Source organism: Scleropages formosus, chromosome 1, assembly GCF_900964775.1.
Source record: "Scleropages formosus chromosome 1, fSclFor1.1, whole genome shotgun sequence".
Taxonomy (NCBI): Eukaryota; Metazoa; Chordata; class Actinopteri; order Osteoglossiformes; family Osteoglossidae; genus Scleropages; species Scleropages formosus.
In genome coordinates this window covers 32810857-32827269 of record NC_041806.1, presented here as the reverse complement: position 1 = coordinate 32827269, position 16413 = coordinate 32810857, and the positions used below count along the sequence as shown (strand labels likewise).

At 42.1% G+C, this 16413-nt stretch overlaps 1 protein-coding gene across 1 annotated transcript in view; it reads left to right on the top strand.

Moving 5' to 3' along the window:
* The first annotated feature begins 4288 nt into the window (after positions 1–4288).
* kif26bb (kinesin family member 26Bb) overlaps positions 4289–16413 on the top strand; it is a 91122-nt gene continuing 78997 nt past the window's right edge. Inside the window, exons 1-2 of the mRNA XM_018735255.2 lie at positions 4289–4413; positions 4731–5120. Of these exons, the coding sequence (XP_018590771.1) occupies positions 4351–4413; positions 4731–5120 (453 nt within the window). The 5' untranslated portion in view covers positions 4289–4350. The remainder of the gene's footprint in view (positions 4414–4730; positions 5121–16413) is intronic.

Genomic DNA, 16413 nt, shown 5'->3' with positions numbered 1-16413 from the left:
TAAATAGGGGGTGCCGTGGCGCAGTGGGTTGGACCACAGTCCTGCTCTTCGGTGGGTCTGGGGTTCAAGTCCTGCTTGGGGTGCCTTGCGACGGACTGGCGTCCCGTCCTGGGTGTGTCCCCTCCCCCTCCAGCCTTACGCTCTGAGTTGCCGGGTTAGGCTCCGGTTCCCCGTGACCCCGTATGGGACAAGCGGTTCTGAAAATGTGTGTGTAATTGTAAATAGACTAACATTGTAAGTTGCTTTGGAGAAAAGCGTCAGCTAAATGAGTAAATGTAAAAATTGCTCTGCTAAATCGGTCATGTAATTTAAATGCACAGTGTGACTGCAGGGGTCCTTTGAGCACCAAAACAATATTGCAGCAGAATTCTTTTGATGCACAGAATATGTATGTAAAGCCAGTTTGAATTAATTAAAAGATGATGTCATTTTCCCTTCTGCAACAGAGCCTCAGTATATACACTGCCCCACTTTTGATTGGCACACACATTAATTCCATCACCTGAGGTTACAGTCATTCACATATGTCGGCATCCAGATGTTGACCCAGAAATATGACTCTATGTTACACTCAGTTGGTTATAGCAGAGCCATGTAGGTCACTATGTCTAGTCAAGCTTTGGATAAAGTCTGGGAGAAAAAGGATATAATTCAGACTTCAGATGTCTTAGAGCTCTGAAAAATGAAAATTAAAACGTGGACAGTCGCAAGTTAGCTCTGCACTCCAGCGGCTCAGTTGGGCCTTCAGTTGTACCTTTGGGGCCTCAGTTATTTTTTTATTTTTTTCCTCTAGGCAATTTAGTGCATCTCTGCTTTCTTGGTGATTAAAATAAATAAATTTTGACTGTTTTCAACTAAAGGTTTATAAGATAACTTTTAAAGATTCATTCACTGAAAACTTATTGTTTTTCTTATAGCCCGTACCATTACATTGGCTTTTTACTCCAAAAGTATTTGTAATATTTCACAGCCATAAAATTACTAATTTCATCTACCAAATATTTTAACGTAACATTCGTGTGCACTATTTGCACCACATTAATACGATCGTTGTGGTTCAGCAAGTGAGCAGAACCGAACGCACTCAATCTTGTGAGTGATTTTAAGCTTTTACACTGCTCCACCTAACCAAGATACTGTGGGTGAGATACCCTGACATGTTCAAGTTCATTTTACAAGGATAGAAAAAGATGTTTGAAGACAGTGATGTTTTTACCTAATACTCCTATAAGACCTCATTTACACTAAGTCGTTAAGCCAAAATAATTGTAACTTAGTAATTAGTCCATGCAGATAGCATAAGATATAAATATGTAAATTGAATGCTCCGGGGTGAAGCTTTGCTGTGGGTCCTTGGAGTAGTACTCATAGTTTATTTATTGAACTGATTATATTTTTAGTATCTTACAATACTAGGTTTGCATACTAAGCTACTTACAACTATTCACCAATTTATGGAGTATAATTTTTAGTGGAACAATTCAAGGGGACATCTTGTTCAAGGGTACTACAGCAGGGGGGGGATTCAAACCTGGGTCTTCTGTTTGCAGGGTGACAGTACTACACTCTGATCCACCTGCTGCTTCGGTAGTTACTAAGCCAGCAGAACAGTGAGATGTGTGAATGGGCCAAACTGTAAGCTGCTTTGCATGCATAATATAACATTTTAGCTACTGAAAATTCTAAATTACATGGATGTTCAAATGCTCTAAAGAAGTTGCATTGAAACAAATACCTTAATGTCAAGGAGGTAGAGAGACCATCTGAGAACTGTAGAAGATACCTTGCACTGAATCTATCAGAGAGAGCTGAGGGATACTTCTATGTATTGTGGAGTTCAACTGTACATAAGCACAAAAAAAATGACTATGAATAAATGACATCTCACTCATCATCTGACACATATTTTATGATCCATGTTACAGCATTGCACTGAATTATAAAATGAGGTGAAAGAGATATTACATCCCTTGCATTAATATTATAGTGTTTACCTTCCAAAATTGTTGATCTCAACAAATAGAGAATTTTGATCCAGGTTTTCAGCTTTTTAAAGTACCGTACGAATCTGCTATTGAGATATGAAAACCCATAAATCACTGTTTTCTTTTCATTATGATACATTGTGAAATCTGAGCCCTTCACCTTACAAATCTCCAAAAGGAAATGTGAATAGATCATTAAGTATAAGACACCTCTGATATTTCCTTGTTCTGTCATTCTGGGCCATAACAGAGGCTGTTATACAAATAAGAAGAGGACTGAAAGGAAGCGATGTGCATATTTCACACTGTATTTCCATATACGCAATTGCATCATTTTGCATAAATGTTATGTTGCTGTACTCCATCACCAGTATATGTCTGAGAAATTCCCATTTATCTTCATGCTCACCTGTTTCAGTTATACTCTGTCATAGAGAACCTATGAATAGAATGTTTTTCTTGCTCTCAGGAAAAGCATTTGCAGAATAAATAAATTAACTAAAACATAAATTCCTGTTTTAGTTAAGATCCAGGGGCGTGGTAGTGCAGTGGGTTGAACCGGGTCCTGCTCTCCAGTGGGTCTGGGGTTCAAGTCCTGCTTGGGGTCCTGGGTGTGTCCCCTCCCCCTCCAGCCTTACGCCCTGTGTTGCCAGGTTAGGCTCTGGCTCCCCGCAACCCTGTATGGGACAAGCAGTTCAGACAGTGTGTGTGTGTAGTTAAGATCTCAAGAGTAAAATGACTATTTCATACAAGTTACTCAGTTTGATCCAAAGTCCTCACTAGGCTGTGCTGATTCAATTTTCTTGTATCAGCAATTAATTTCATCTGGGGCAATTTAATGTTCACAGATGGATCTCCTGCACGTACACTGTAACATCTTAGAGATATGGAGCACGGTATCAAATCTTTGCTGCTTCGAAGAACACCTTGACATGCCGACTCACTGGGCCTACTGTGCCTTTAATTAAAAACCATGCAGTTACTTTAATGCATATGCCTAATCATGGCTATGAAATGGGCACAAGGGGAGCATAACCCCCCACAACTTTCATAAAGATGTTTCCAAAACAAATGAACGCATTTCCCCCCCCCCTCTGGTGCCAACTGCTGCTATTCAGATTAAAACAGAACCATGTAGATGCTGTAATAATTTTGATTAAAACCGTTTTACATATATCTAAAGGTAGGGTGTAAAATGAGGCTAGGTTTCGTATTTATATGAAGCTGATTTTTTTTCCCTGCGCTCTATGGAAGGGGGACAGGTAATAAAGGTAATTGATGAACATTTTTAACACCTAGTACTCGAATGAATACGCAACTGTAGGTGGCGCTGTTGAACCAAACAAGAATGAACGGTAACCCGATCACCGGTGTTGGGTTTCACTTTATCCGCGCGACAGACCCCCCCCAGCTGTATGGATTTATTCGATACATTTGTATTAGTGGTTCAAAGGATTACCTGTCTAGCGTGCGTTCTAAGGGAAAGAGCGTCATGTTGTAATGCAAAACTCGTTCTCAACGGTATACGTTAGTGAACAGTTCCAACTGTACATTATTACATGGTGGCTTCACGTGATGTGACAAATTAATAACTGTACTTTACAATTACGCGTGTGCATCAAGTCTCTCCTGTTGCTCTCACTGCATTTTTCTCTCTCTGAGACGCACTTCGCTGTGGAGAAAAGCGTCCGCTAAGTCAGTAAATGTAAATGCAAACGCAAGTCCACTTTTCCAGCGTTTTGTCGCAGGAAACGATTGGCGGAGCATTTTTTTTTTTTCAGTTTTCGCAAGTAGCTTAAGAACCGCTTCGGTGGCGACGCGCTTGTCCTCGCGCGGGGTGGAAGTGGGCACCGACTCCCGGCTCATTTATTGGCTCGTGGCGCGGGGGGCAAGTCCACCCACCGCCACAGGCACACGCTGACATTTTCGGGCTCCCTACAAATTACTCGCTGAGCCTCCCGGCGCGTCGCGAGCCAGGAGAAGGGCTCGCTCGTGCAGGCGCGCGCTTCAGGGCTCGACACCGCGCGCCGCCTCACCGCCCCGCTCGGCGAGCGGAGTGTTTCGCAGTCGCAGCGGCAGCGGCAGCGCACCTCGGACGTGCTCACGGAACATGCTGGCGTCGCGGGGGGTTCTCAAAGGGTCGAGGGAGGCGCGCTGAGAAAAGTGGATGTCATCTGGGGGAGAAAGTTGCTCAAGTGGCGTCCATTGCACATTTCGCACCGTTCGCCGGGCTACGGGGAGCAGTCGGATGCTCGCCTTCTTTACTTTGTTCGCGCTGCGCGCTCTCACTCCGGATCGTTGAACCTCCGCTGGATGTGAAAGAAGACAAGAGAAACATTATTACTGCTTTCGCGTCACGCTCGTCATGACTTCTCTCACAGGGAATAAAGAGAGGTCTTCTGCTACGGCAAGGAGCCGAAAATATGCGGTATGTTTCTTCTTTTTCTTCTTCTTAATAATAATAATAATAATAATGGAATTAAAACTTGTTTTCAATATTTGTAAGGTCTAGCACAAAGTGCTGTCAACATATTTCCAGAAGTATTTATTTATGCTGAACATAAAATGTCTATTTCTTTGTCTTTGGCGTTATGATGAGTACGGAACTTAGTAATTATGTTACATTATTACACATAATAATATATTGCCAATGCAGTTGTGACAGAATACATGGCCAGTACTTGCGGAAAAGCCTTCGGAAAGGGGCCATGTGTGGGAAATTACTTGTTCCGATGTTTTCTACAGATCATTGATGACTCCCCGACGAAATCAGCGTCTTACTCTCCCGAGATGTGGTATCGGAAGACGTGTGAAGAATCCCGGTCCGGAACCCGCCCAGCCCCGGAAGGTGCGGGGTCTATACCCGGTTCGTCTGGCACTCCTTCTCCCGGATCTGGCATTTCCTCCCCAGGCTCCTTCACTGGATCTCCGGGCACCACATCCCCGGGTGTGTGTACGGGTTCCCCGGGCTCTCTGGGCGGTTCCCCGGGGTTCGGGACTGGATCACCCGGTTCGGGTAGTGGCAGCTCACCGGGATCGGACCGAGGCGTGTGGTGTGAGAACTGCAACGCGCGGCTCATAGAGCTCAAAAGACAGGCTCTGAAGCTTCTCATCCCCGGACCCTTCTCCAGTAAGGTAGGAGCACGTAAACATGTAAAAATTACACTAAACGTTACGCCAGACTGCAAGATGCCAGATAAAGTTTTCATGAGATCCAACTCAATCAATGCCAAGTACAATGAATATTTTGTACATTATATGAGCTGAATCTGAGATCTAGTCCTACATTTAGATCTTATGGAAGCGGTATTGTGGAGAAATGATTTAATTTTATGAATTGCCCCCCCCCACACACGTTGCTCTAAATCAGGGATTTGGAGGTCCATCTATCTCTTGAGGATCAATGTATGGACTTAAGGAGCTCAGTGAAGCACACGCGTGCTTTAAAAAAATAACTGTTTAAAGTTAAAAAAACTAAAGAAATTAAAATGCAGTAAAAGATTCACAATTTTTTGTGGCCAGTTTTTAGTACAATAAATGAATTTAATATTGAATAAATTCAATATTTCCCAACTTTAATCTGATTCGGTCCTTGGACGAGAAAAGTTAAGAACCTTTGTTCTCAGAGAACAAAAATGGGCATATGTTCATTAAAGGAGTCCTAAAGATATTTAGAATGTGTGATCACTGCAAGTTCCATGTGGTGAACCTGAGCCTCAGGCTGAGGAGATGAGGTGACAGTGCATGTTCATGTTTTTAATTAACAATCTGAAAAATTATAACAGTACAGTTGCACCACTATTTAAATGATGTTAATAAACATTAATTGCGATTAAAGAAGTATGTTATGTCCCCAGATTTATTCAGTTCATGGATTATTACTTTTGCGCGTTGTGTTCTGCACGGCACTGTGTGTTATCGAACTCGTGAAGCATGGCGCGCGCGCGCGCCCGCACACGCGCAGCCAGTCGCTCGTGGCTTCGCGCAATTCGTTCCATATCAATATTTTTATTATTCATTCAGATGTTTCTTTCGTCCAAAGTAACTTCTATTGTCAGAACTTGGTTATGTAACTTGCTAACTCATTACATTATGCATCGCAAAAAATGATGGGTAATGCCTTTTTAATCATACATGATGTGCCAACTTTATCATTATCGAACTGCTGCAGAATTTAACAACTTGAAATCTGTCGATGAAACGTATCATTAGACCAACACATTTATGTTGTACGGTTAGGGATATTAAATGATCGACTTATGTACGAAGCACGTAAACACCGAGTCTACATCTACTTGATGAACTTGAAGAGAGAACTAATGCGCCTTTGCGTTTATTAAGTTACGTTTCTTTTGGCAGGTTTGCGTGTCAGATCTCTCTCTGTTTCAGATGTCAAATGTACTGCTTTTTTTTTTTCCCACACGGTCACACTCGGACCGATCTGTCCACACGACGAGTCTGTGCTGAAATGGGACCAGTTCCCACGGATTCCCGCCCACAGCGTTTTTCCTTTTGTGTTTGAACCCGACTGTCCGTGGAGCTTTTATGCCTGTCAGACAAACCACAGTTTGCAGGTTACGAACAGAAAACTATGTGCAGTAGAGACGACATTTTCTCCAAATCGTGACGGGCGAAGGGGCTCCCGCCAACTGCGGACTGTGGGGCTGGTTCGGGGGGGGGTGTGCACCGGATCAGCTGGAACACGACAGTCCTTTGTGGCCTGAAATGGCTTCAAGACTTATAAAGTGTGTCTGTCTTGGACGGCCATTGTCATCTGTACTTTTTCACGTAGTACACACTTTTCTGCAGAGTGACGTGCAGTGATTATTAATTAGTATTTAGTTAACACCTATAAAGACAACTAGTTGCACTACACTGACCTGCCTCCAATCGTCCGCCCATATAAGTAGAGCAGAGCAATGCAACGCGCACACACACACACACACACACACACACACACACACACACACACTATTATTTAGTGTCACAATTCACCAAAAACATGTCTTTGGGCTGTGAGAGAAAACACATACAAATATGGGTGGTACGGTGGCACAGCGAGTAGCGCTGCTCTCTCACAGTGCCTGGGTGGTGCAAGAGGACATGGATTTGATCCCTGCTGTCTGTGTGGAGTTTCCATTATTCTCCCTGCATCTGTGTGGGTTTCCTCCCACAGTCCAAAGACATGCTGTTCAGGTTCCCCCCTTAGTGTGTGAGTGACACAGCGTGTGTGTTCCACTGATGTATGGATGAGTGACCCGTTGTAAGTAGTGTATCTAGCAGTGTAAGTCACCTTGGTGAACAAGGTGTGTGGCCTGATAACACTACATAGAGTTCATTGGAAGTTGCTTTAGAGAAAAGTGTCTGCCCAGAGAAATGAATATAAATATGGAGAGCATGCAAGCTCCACATAGGCCAGGTTGCATTCAAGCCCAGCCCAAGAGCTGTGGAGCACAAACACTACCCACTGTGCTACTATGCCGCTCATTGCATTGCTCTGAGTAGTAATGGTAAAGCTTCTTTATTACTGCACTGATGCCACACACATACTGCAACATAATGTTTTTAAGAGCAATATGCAGATTACACATGCTTACCTTCCTTAAGATAAGGAAAGTAACTTACGTTATTTACATGTAACGTAAATGTTTATAACAGGGGGGTGCGGTGGTGCAGTGGGTTGCACCAGGTCCTGCTCTCCGGTGGGTCTGGGGTTCCAATCCCGCTTGGGGTGCCTTGCGATGGACTGGCGTCCCGTCCTGGGTGTGTCCCCTCCCCCTCCAGCCTTACGCCCTGTGTTGTCGGGTTAGGCTCCGTGACCCCGTATGGGACGAGCAGTTCAGAAAATGTGTGTGTGTGTGTAAATGTTTCTATGTATATCAAAAATTAAAAAATATTAGCAGGAAGGTGATCAGGAATTGTGAACATTTTGATCAAGTTTTATGCAGCTGCTCATGTGATGAACATTGGTTCATATGGTGGAAAGATACGAACTAACTGCACTTAAGAATCACACGTCTGCATTTATGTCTCTCTTCATGCTAATTTAATGCACACATTGTATTTTCTATGAGATGTTCGTCGCTTTGGAGAAAAGGATTGCTAAATGAATAAATTTAACTGTACTACAATTGTGATGACTCACTTTCACTTTCACATGGACTATAAACCGCAGTGGTTAAATGGAAAACGGCACAAGAGAGATGTGATTTGGAAAAGAAAGAAATAATGGAACATGCTGCTCCATCTCCTTTAGTAACAAAATACTTCTCAGAAGATGGAGAGAATATTTGGGCTGAGGTGGTTGCATCACTCACACGTGAAGTGAAAATCATTGTAACTCTGTCTAGACACTGAGAACACTGTGATGTTTGCACTTCAGAAGCATCTCCACAAGCCTAAACTTGTATTTAAACAGTATGTTAAATACAAAATTAAATGGAATTATTTATGTTTGTGTAGAGAAGGAAAACAGATGAAGAAATTACGAAAAGCAGTTTTCAGATTTTATAACTTCATTGTAGCGAAGCTGTTAGTAGCATGCTTACTGCATGTTTGAAATACATGCCATTTTACATTTCTTGTGTTGTCTTGGGGTTTGATGTGAGCTAAGTGGACCCAGCTGTGTCATTCCATAATTTGGCCCCATGTCCCCAGAACCTGCTGTGCAAATGGTGCAACAGCATTCACATGACGTCAGTCGTGGGGTTGTAGAGGAGCAGTCATCTGCTGCCTTTAATCGGAGGCAGTGGAGATGATCCCTTATCCCTGCTGAGGTCCTGGTGGCTCTCTGGGTGTTCCTACATTCTGCTGCATGAATCATTTGTAGGCAAAGTACAGGCCAGTCTCTTGGTCAGCAGTGTTTTCAACCATTATCATCTCAGCCATCTGAAACACAAATAAGAGTCCATCACACCAGAATCTTTGATACATACAAATTATGACCTTTAAATTTCCACTTCACTTACTTTTCTCCAGGTAATTGGAGCAAAATATCTCCGTTATGTAAAAACAACTAATCACAAAGAAGAACAAAAGACAAACTGGCAAGAACACAAAAAGTAAAAACTTTAAGACTTCAAGACACCGTTTGCTGTTGATGTGGAATTGTCGATGATGGAATTGAGTGTCTCACATTATGAAGGACATGTGAACGCTCAACTACAGAGCAAAAAGCATCCTGTTGCCCCTGCTGAGCAGATGTGTTTTAAGCCCCCCCCATGGAAAAAGCTGAAGTTTTATCGGTGTGTTTCTTCCCCTCTCTTTGATGGAGAGCACTTCTCAGGTTCATGTTAGAGGCATTATGTTCTCCTACACCTTTTATTGCAGGTCATGGTTGGCACCACGGAGAAAGAGATGGTGACAGAACTCAAAAAGGAAGGTGAAATCTAAGGGTCATACTGGTGTTCTGGGGGAGGGAACCAGGACCCTTTTCAATAGTGTGATTTGCAACAGAAGGCTTTTCAGTAAAGAGAGATGGAAAACTGCCATTTGCTGCTTCCGCTGGTCATACTTGTTTCTAGCTTCCTTCTCCTTCAAAGAGATGGCTTGACCTGGTCACAGTGCAAGCACCCACCCACGCAGACCCAAGGCGGACAAATTCTGACACGCATTCTGAAAGAATAAAGAAACCGAAACCAGGATACTAGTTTTTATTCTTCTTACAGCTGTAAAAGCCATTGTAACTGGCTTCTCAGAACACTTTTTGATCAGAGTACTTAGAATTTTCTCTTTTATGGTTCCGTTTTAGTTTGGTCTGAGATTCACCCTAGATAGGTTCGGTTTGTGCAAACATCCAACATGATCATTGTTCAAGCAGATGTCCGAGAGTGGGTTATGATCAGCTGAAGTAAACACTCCCGTTTCACACTCTACTTGCTTGTTGCTTTCTTGTCATGGAGGAAAGACTGACGCAGTTGGCAAGTGGAAAGATAATTAAAAAGCAAATATTCAAAATTGCAGCAAGTTAAGCAACAAGCACATTAATGAGCACCACTAAAGTGGTCATGTGAGAGGCCACATGATCGTAATGGTTTTGCGGGCTCAACCCATGATGGTTTGCCAAAACCCAGCACTAAAATGGAGCTCCTCTGAGGATGGTTCCTGGCATATAGACAGCGAAAAGAACTGTGACCTGTTCCCCACGAGCAAATCTCATGATAGATGCAGCCTGCATACCAATGTCACATTTATGAGTGCCTTATGTCTCTCAAGTAGAAAATGCATTATCATATAAAGAGACCGCATTATGGGCAAATTGCAGGAAAGGGGCAGAAAATGGAATGTTGATGGTTCTCATGCTTCTTAATTTCTTTACTGGTTTGAGTTCTGTTTACCATTACTGATGTGCTATTGCCTTGGGGTGAGCAGCACTGCAACAGATGCCACTGGCGAAATATTTCCGCTGTTCAGAGTGTCAAACGTGCTATTGGTCATGCTTCATCGGTTTGCAGATCCACAAACAACAGGCAAAGAATAATACAATTGCTATGAAACAATACCCCTCTGTCTGTGGCATTATGACCTGTGGCGTTTCTAGCCATACAGTGACAATAGTCATTTTGAAAATAAAGCTATTCTGAATACAAGCCACAATATGTACATCAATATACTGTCATGAAACACAGACGGTCCCTGAGTTACGATGGTCCCACTTACGATTTTTTGACTTTGACTATGATGCGATAGTGATATGCTTTCAGTAGATATACTTTGAATTTAGATTTTTTTCCCGGGCAAGCAATATGCGGTACAATCCTCTCTTGTGATGCTGGGCATTGGCAGCAATCCACATCTCCCAGTCTGCCACGCGGTCGCTAGTGTATACAACCGATACTCTACAGTGTTCCCTAGAGTTCTGTTCTGTTCTGTTGCCAGCATTTTTTTGGATACCCCCCGTATCTACGTTGTGTTTTGTGCATCCATCATGTCTACGAAACGCCCACCTGTGTTTCCTGCTACTGGTGAGAAGAAGAGGAAGGAAATTACTTTTGAGGAGAAACTCAAGATAGTTGCCCAGCATGAAGGCGACAAGCCCATAATGGCCATCGCACGTGAACTTGCACTTTCGCAATCGACGATCTCGACCATCTTAAAGGATAAGAAGCGATGATGTTCGGTAGGTTAGGTGTTTTAAATGCATTTTCGTCTTACGATATTTTCGACTTATGATGGGTTTATCGGAACGTAACCCAGTTCTAAGTCGGGGACCGTCTGTAAACAGAACTTGTCTGCAGTGTTAAAGACCTCAAAATCCACGTCATCATATTTCATCCAGCCACTGATGTATCAATCGCTGCCAGCGAAACAGACACCATTTCTGTCTCTGTGACCTGCATTGTCAGCCAATCTCCTGTTGGATTATCTCGAATGAGGTTATTAGCAGTGTCCAAGTAATTCTGGCTTAATAAAGACCTTGGATGCCCCGATGGACTAAATATGGGCTTGTTGGTGTTTCAGTGAGACCCTGTGTTAGCTGTGAGTCCAGGTTTGAGTACAAATAAAAAAATTACACAAAGGGCTTAACTTTCACTGAAATCCAGAGTAAAAACTAAAGCAAAAACCACTCATTAAAATCCATTGAGTTTTCACTTTGCAAACTAATGCCATGCATTATAAAAGGTTACATTTTATGGAATGATCTCACATATTAATGTAATTTCCCAGTAATGACCAGGGACATTACCGCAGGGCAAGCTAAAATCATGTCTACCTAGTATTAAAATTTGTGCTTAAGCTTTCTCAGTTTGGTCATCACAAACATTTAAATCTAACTGACTTTCCAGAGAACTAGATTTGAAATTATAGGTAGCCAAGAAATACATATTTTATCATATTTATATCATTCTTCACAGTGTAACAAAGTCAACACTTGTGCTGTGTTTGTGTTGTATAGGACTCGCTTTTAGTTTCTGGTTGAGTACGTTTTCATTTTTGAAAGTCACTTTGGAGCACTGAGCAGTTACATATCAAATAAATATTAAGGCAGTTTACGTAATAGGAAGAGCCATCCTGCAAGTTTTTTTATGGTTCTTCAGACAAAATGTTGTCCATGTAAGGATCGGAAATCATTCATCCGCTCACCCACACACACGTACACACTATGCACACTGTGTCCAGACTGTACGGTCACCTGTTGAGATGTTTTAGCCAAGGACGCTGAGTCATTGCTGTCATGGTAACCCTTACATGCAGCCAACCTATTCTCCTGTTTTATATAAAAAATGTAGAAAATGTTTATGCTTCCACATCAGTTACACCGTGTAGGTTGTGTCTTCTTGTACAGCATCTGTCTCTTTGTGTTCAAAGTATAATTTGCCAAAGTTTGTCTTCCCAGCTGAGCCTTATTTCTTGATTATTGCCCATATTTTGGGTATTGTCATCATTCCCTTGCAACATGAGTTAAAATCCCAGGTGAGAAACTTCTTCCTCTGAAATACTGTATCTTCATACTGACAATATTTACATTCAGTTTTTCACTAGTCTAACATTCAGTCACTCATTTTCCATAACCACTTGTCCTGGTCAGGATTATAATGGATCAAAACCTATCCTGGAGTCAATGACAGCAAGGCTGGGGGGTATACAGGACAACAGTCCATGACAGGTTAGTAACATACACACTCTAAGGGAAAATCAGAAGGGATAATTCACCTGCACTACATCTCCTTGTAGTGTGGGAGGAAATAGGAGCACCCAGATGAAACCCACACAGATACAGGGAGATCACGCAAACTGCAAAGACCCTAAACTAGATTAAAACATATACCTACACAGCAGAACCACTGTCATGCTGCACCACCATGCCATCCGGTAGCCGAACCTTTCTGCATTTCTATTGTCCTAGTTCTTCCAGTATTTTGTGTTCTGTCCTAGACATTCACAAAAAAACCTATAAACAACTACTTGTAGTTCTTCAGCTGTTTTGGATGTTGCCACTGTGGCACTCACTGACATGAACGTTAATATATGATGCAAAACAATTCCATTTTGTGCTTCCTGGGGAGAGTGCTGCCTATCCAGATATCTGCCTTAACTGAAAGTAAAGTGATGTTTCCAAGTATCTTTCAGTCTTGGATCTCCTCAAAATATAGGCTACATGTAATGGAACAGCACAATGTTTTTTTAATTTTGCTTTCTGTTGCACGGTTGAGTATTATCGTAAATTAAGCCCTGGGGAACTGATCCCATATATCATGGCTCTGTCAACTGTCAAGTGGGTTTTGCTGAATTCTCAGATGCTGACCGATACAGAGTTCAATCAGTGTGGAGACACACTTAGAGGGTTTAGGAATTGTATACAAGTAGAATAGTACTTTTTATTACTGTAGAGCTTGCTGTTGAAACAGATTTCTGGAGATTATTATGAGTTTGTATGAGATCTGAATTTCTTTTGCTAATGATTTTTTCCACCTATGCAAATATGTGCAATTCTATTAGCTGTGCTAACCATCACCTGCGTTGCAACACTGTAAACTTAAATTTACATTTATTTAATTTAGCTGAGCCCTGGGAACACAAGTGAATAATGCATCTCAATATATTTGTGAGATTATAAACAGTTATTCAGTTATTTGGTTATTTAGTAAGAATTAGAAATAATTATGTGGGTTTCGGGGGGCATGGTGGTGCAGTGGGTTTGACCGGGTCCTGCTTTCCGGTGGGTCTGGGGTTCGAGTCCCGCTTGGGGTGCCTTGTTATGGACTGGTGTCCTGTCCTGGGTGTGTCCCCTTCCCTTCCAGCCTTGTGCCCTGTGTTGCCGGGTTAGGCTCCGGCTCCCTCCGATCCCGTATGTAACAGGTGGTTTCAGACAATGTGTATGTGGGTATCCATTGAATTTCTTTTTTTTGCTGGTTAAGTATATCAGGAAAGTTTCAGTCTGATCATAAGTGAAAGCACGGCATACTGTAATTAGTAATTCTACTACAGAATGTTGAGCTGTAAGAGAATGAACTAATATAAAATAGATAGAGAAAGGATGTTAAATGCTGGATGAGAGCTGAGTCAAGGAAATGTTTTTTGCTTCACAAAGACATGAGTGTTTGCTGATGTAACTGTTTTGCCCATGGAAGATAGGAAGACAAAGCAAGACTTTTTCTAAGGACAAGAGTTGGTCACTCTCAACTATTATTATTTTGATTATACTGTAAGTGTAGTCTACTGTAAATGGGTGTTTGTATTAGACATTCCAGCGTTTTGTTTTCTTAAAATATGTTCATGGTTTTAAATAATTTCTTTCACCAAAGCCACTGCTAGAGGTGGTGGTGATTCTTAGCAGGGCTGTGGAGTCGATACACAAAACCTTCGACTCTGACTCCAGTAACCCAATAATTTCTCCCGACTCAGACTCCACAGAACTGCCCAAAAGTTGCACGTTATTTTGGGGGTCGACTTTTCCGGTGAATATAGGCCTAAATAGGCCACCTCTAATTTTTGGGGGTTGACTTATACGCCGGATCGACTTATACACCGATATACATGGTACATTTAGTCGGTGTCGGTACATTTTTACTGACTCAGACTCCAGTAACCCAGTAATTTCTTCCAACTCCGACTCCACGACTCCGACTGCACAACACTGATTGTTAGGGTACACACCTTGAGAGGGCATTGACAAATTCAAGACAAGATTTTTTTAAAAGGGAAAGAGTAAACCCTCAGCCTTGTGCTCAATGATTCAGGGTTAGGCTCCGATCCACCATGACCCTTCTCAGGTCAAGTGGTTATTGAAATTGGATGGATGGATGGGAGGGGAGATCATTATACTTTCAGGAGGCCCAGAATTCCTAAACATGCCTCTGTTTTTCACTACACTATTTTTGCTAAGTGTACAGTTTTTCTCTTTTTTTTTTTTTTACAAAAAGTATATATCGTACTAACTCATCAGTATTACACACACACATTTTCGGAACTGGTTGTCCCATACGGGGTCGCAGGGAACCGGAGCCTACCCGGCAACACAGGGCGTAAGGCCAGAGGGGGAGGGGACACATCCAGGACGGGATGCCAGTCCGTCGCAAGGCACCCCAAGCAGGACTCGAACCCCAGACCCACTGGAGAGCAGGACCCGGTCCAACCCACTGCGCCACTGCACCTCATCAGTATTAGTCTTTATGAATGTAAGATAAATTTTTAGTTTTCATTTGTTCTTTAAAAAAATCTTCCAACTCTTCAGCTGTAGTAGGATGTTGTTTATTGTGTCCAATTCCAGTACAAAGCTTCAGGGAACAATAGATTATCTGCCCTTGCCAACCTTGACGGGGCTCAAAGGAGAGACTCACACCATTCAAGCCTTTCAATTATTTCCACAACATGAAGAACAGCAGAACGTTTAAGAAATGAAACAACCTTAACTCTGTTATTGATGTTTTTTTGCTCTGCTGGAAGCACACAAAAACTGTGTGGGTGGGAAAATTGTACAAATCTCAGGGAAGACAGATCAAAGGCAGGCTGATCGAGGACTGGCAGATTTTTTTTTTTTTCCCACTGCCTTACAGTTATTGATATACGCTGCTCCCTGTGTGTTTTTCTATTTGTATTATGTATCTTTTCCTATCCGGTGTCATATTGCAGCAGACCTGTACCGCAGGATGGTCCTTCCCAGACTTTGGGAGTTTGGGATTTTAAGATTCCCATAGAAGAACTTGCACTGATTTATATGCAGTCTTTTGTGTTTTCATGAAAGGAAATTTTGTGTGTATGTCCAGTGTGTGTTGTGGCAGTGTGTTATAGCCCTGGCCTATGGTACTGCTTAGAGACAAAGATTTTAGGTCCCTTTATTTAGTCCGCATGTTCATGACTGAAGACTATAAAGTAACGTAAAGAGTTCTGCGAAGGTGTGCAATATCGCTGTTAGGGAAACCCAGTTTTTTTAACAATCTACTTTTTTCTCACAATTTAACGGTAGCCAACGCTACGGAACAGATAAAAACAAAGCCACCCTGGGATGGGTGTAAACAGGCACACCTCCTGTGATGTGCATGCTTGGCTCCACAGACATCCCTTCACTCCACGGGTTTTAGTCCTCATTTGGCAGCGTATCATGCTTGGAAGAGAGTACTACAGTATTTGTCTGATTCCACGTTCAGCTGTATAAATCAGAGGCACTTTGTTAGAAAAATTTAAGGGTAAAATCCATATTTTGAATTCTTATGGGCCTCTTAAACTCTTATTTTATAGAACTATGTTTTTAGACTTTGAGAGGGATTTCAGGTTTTGAGATAATAATATTTCTATGTTTTATATGTGTGTCTTCAGCTTAAATTGCACTGAGGAATCCTGGTGATCCCAGAACACATAGGTTAGTTTTATGTATATGATATGTAAAAGTATATTTATTGTTGTCAATTTTCATTTTTCTACATATCAAAAGTCTCTTTTGTAAATTATTATTAATTAGCTTGCCGATATTAACATCTGATCTGCCAGT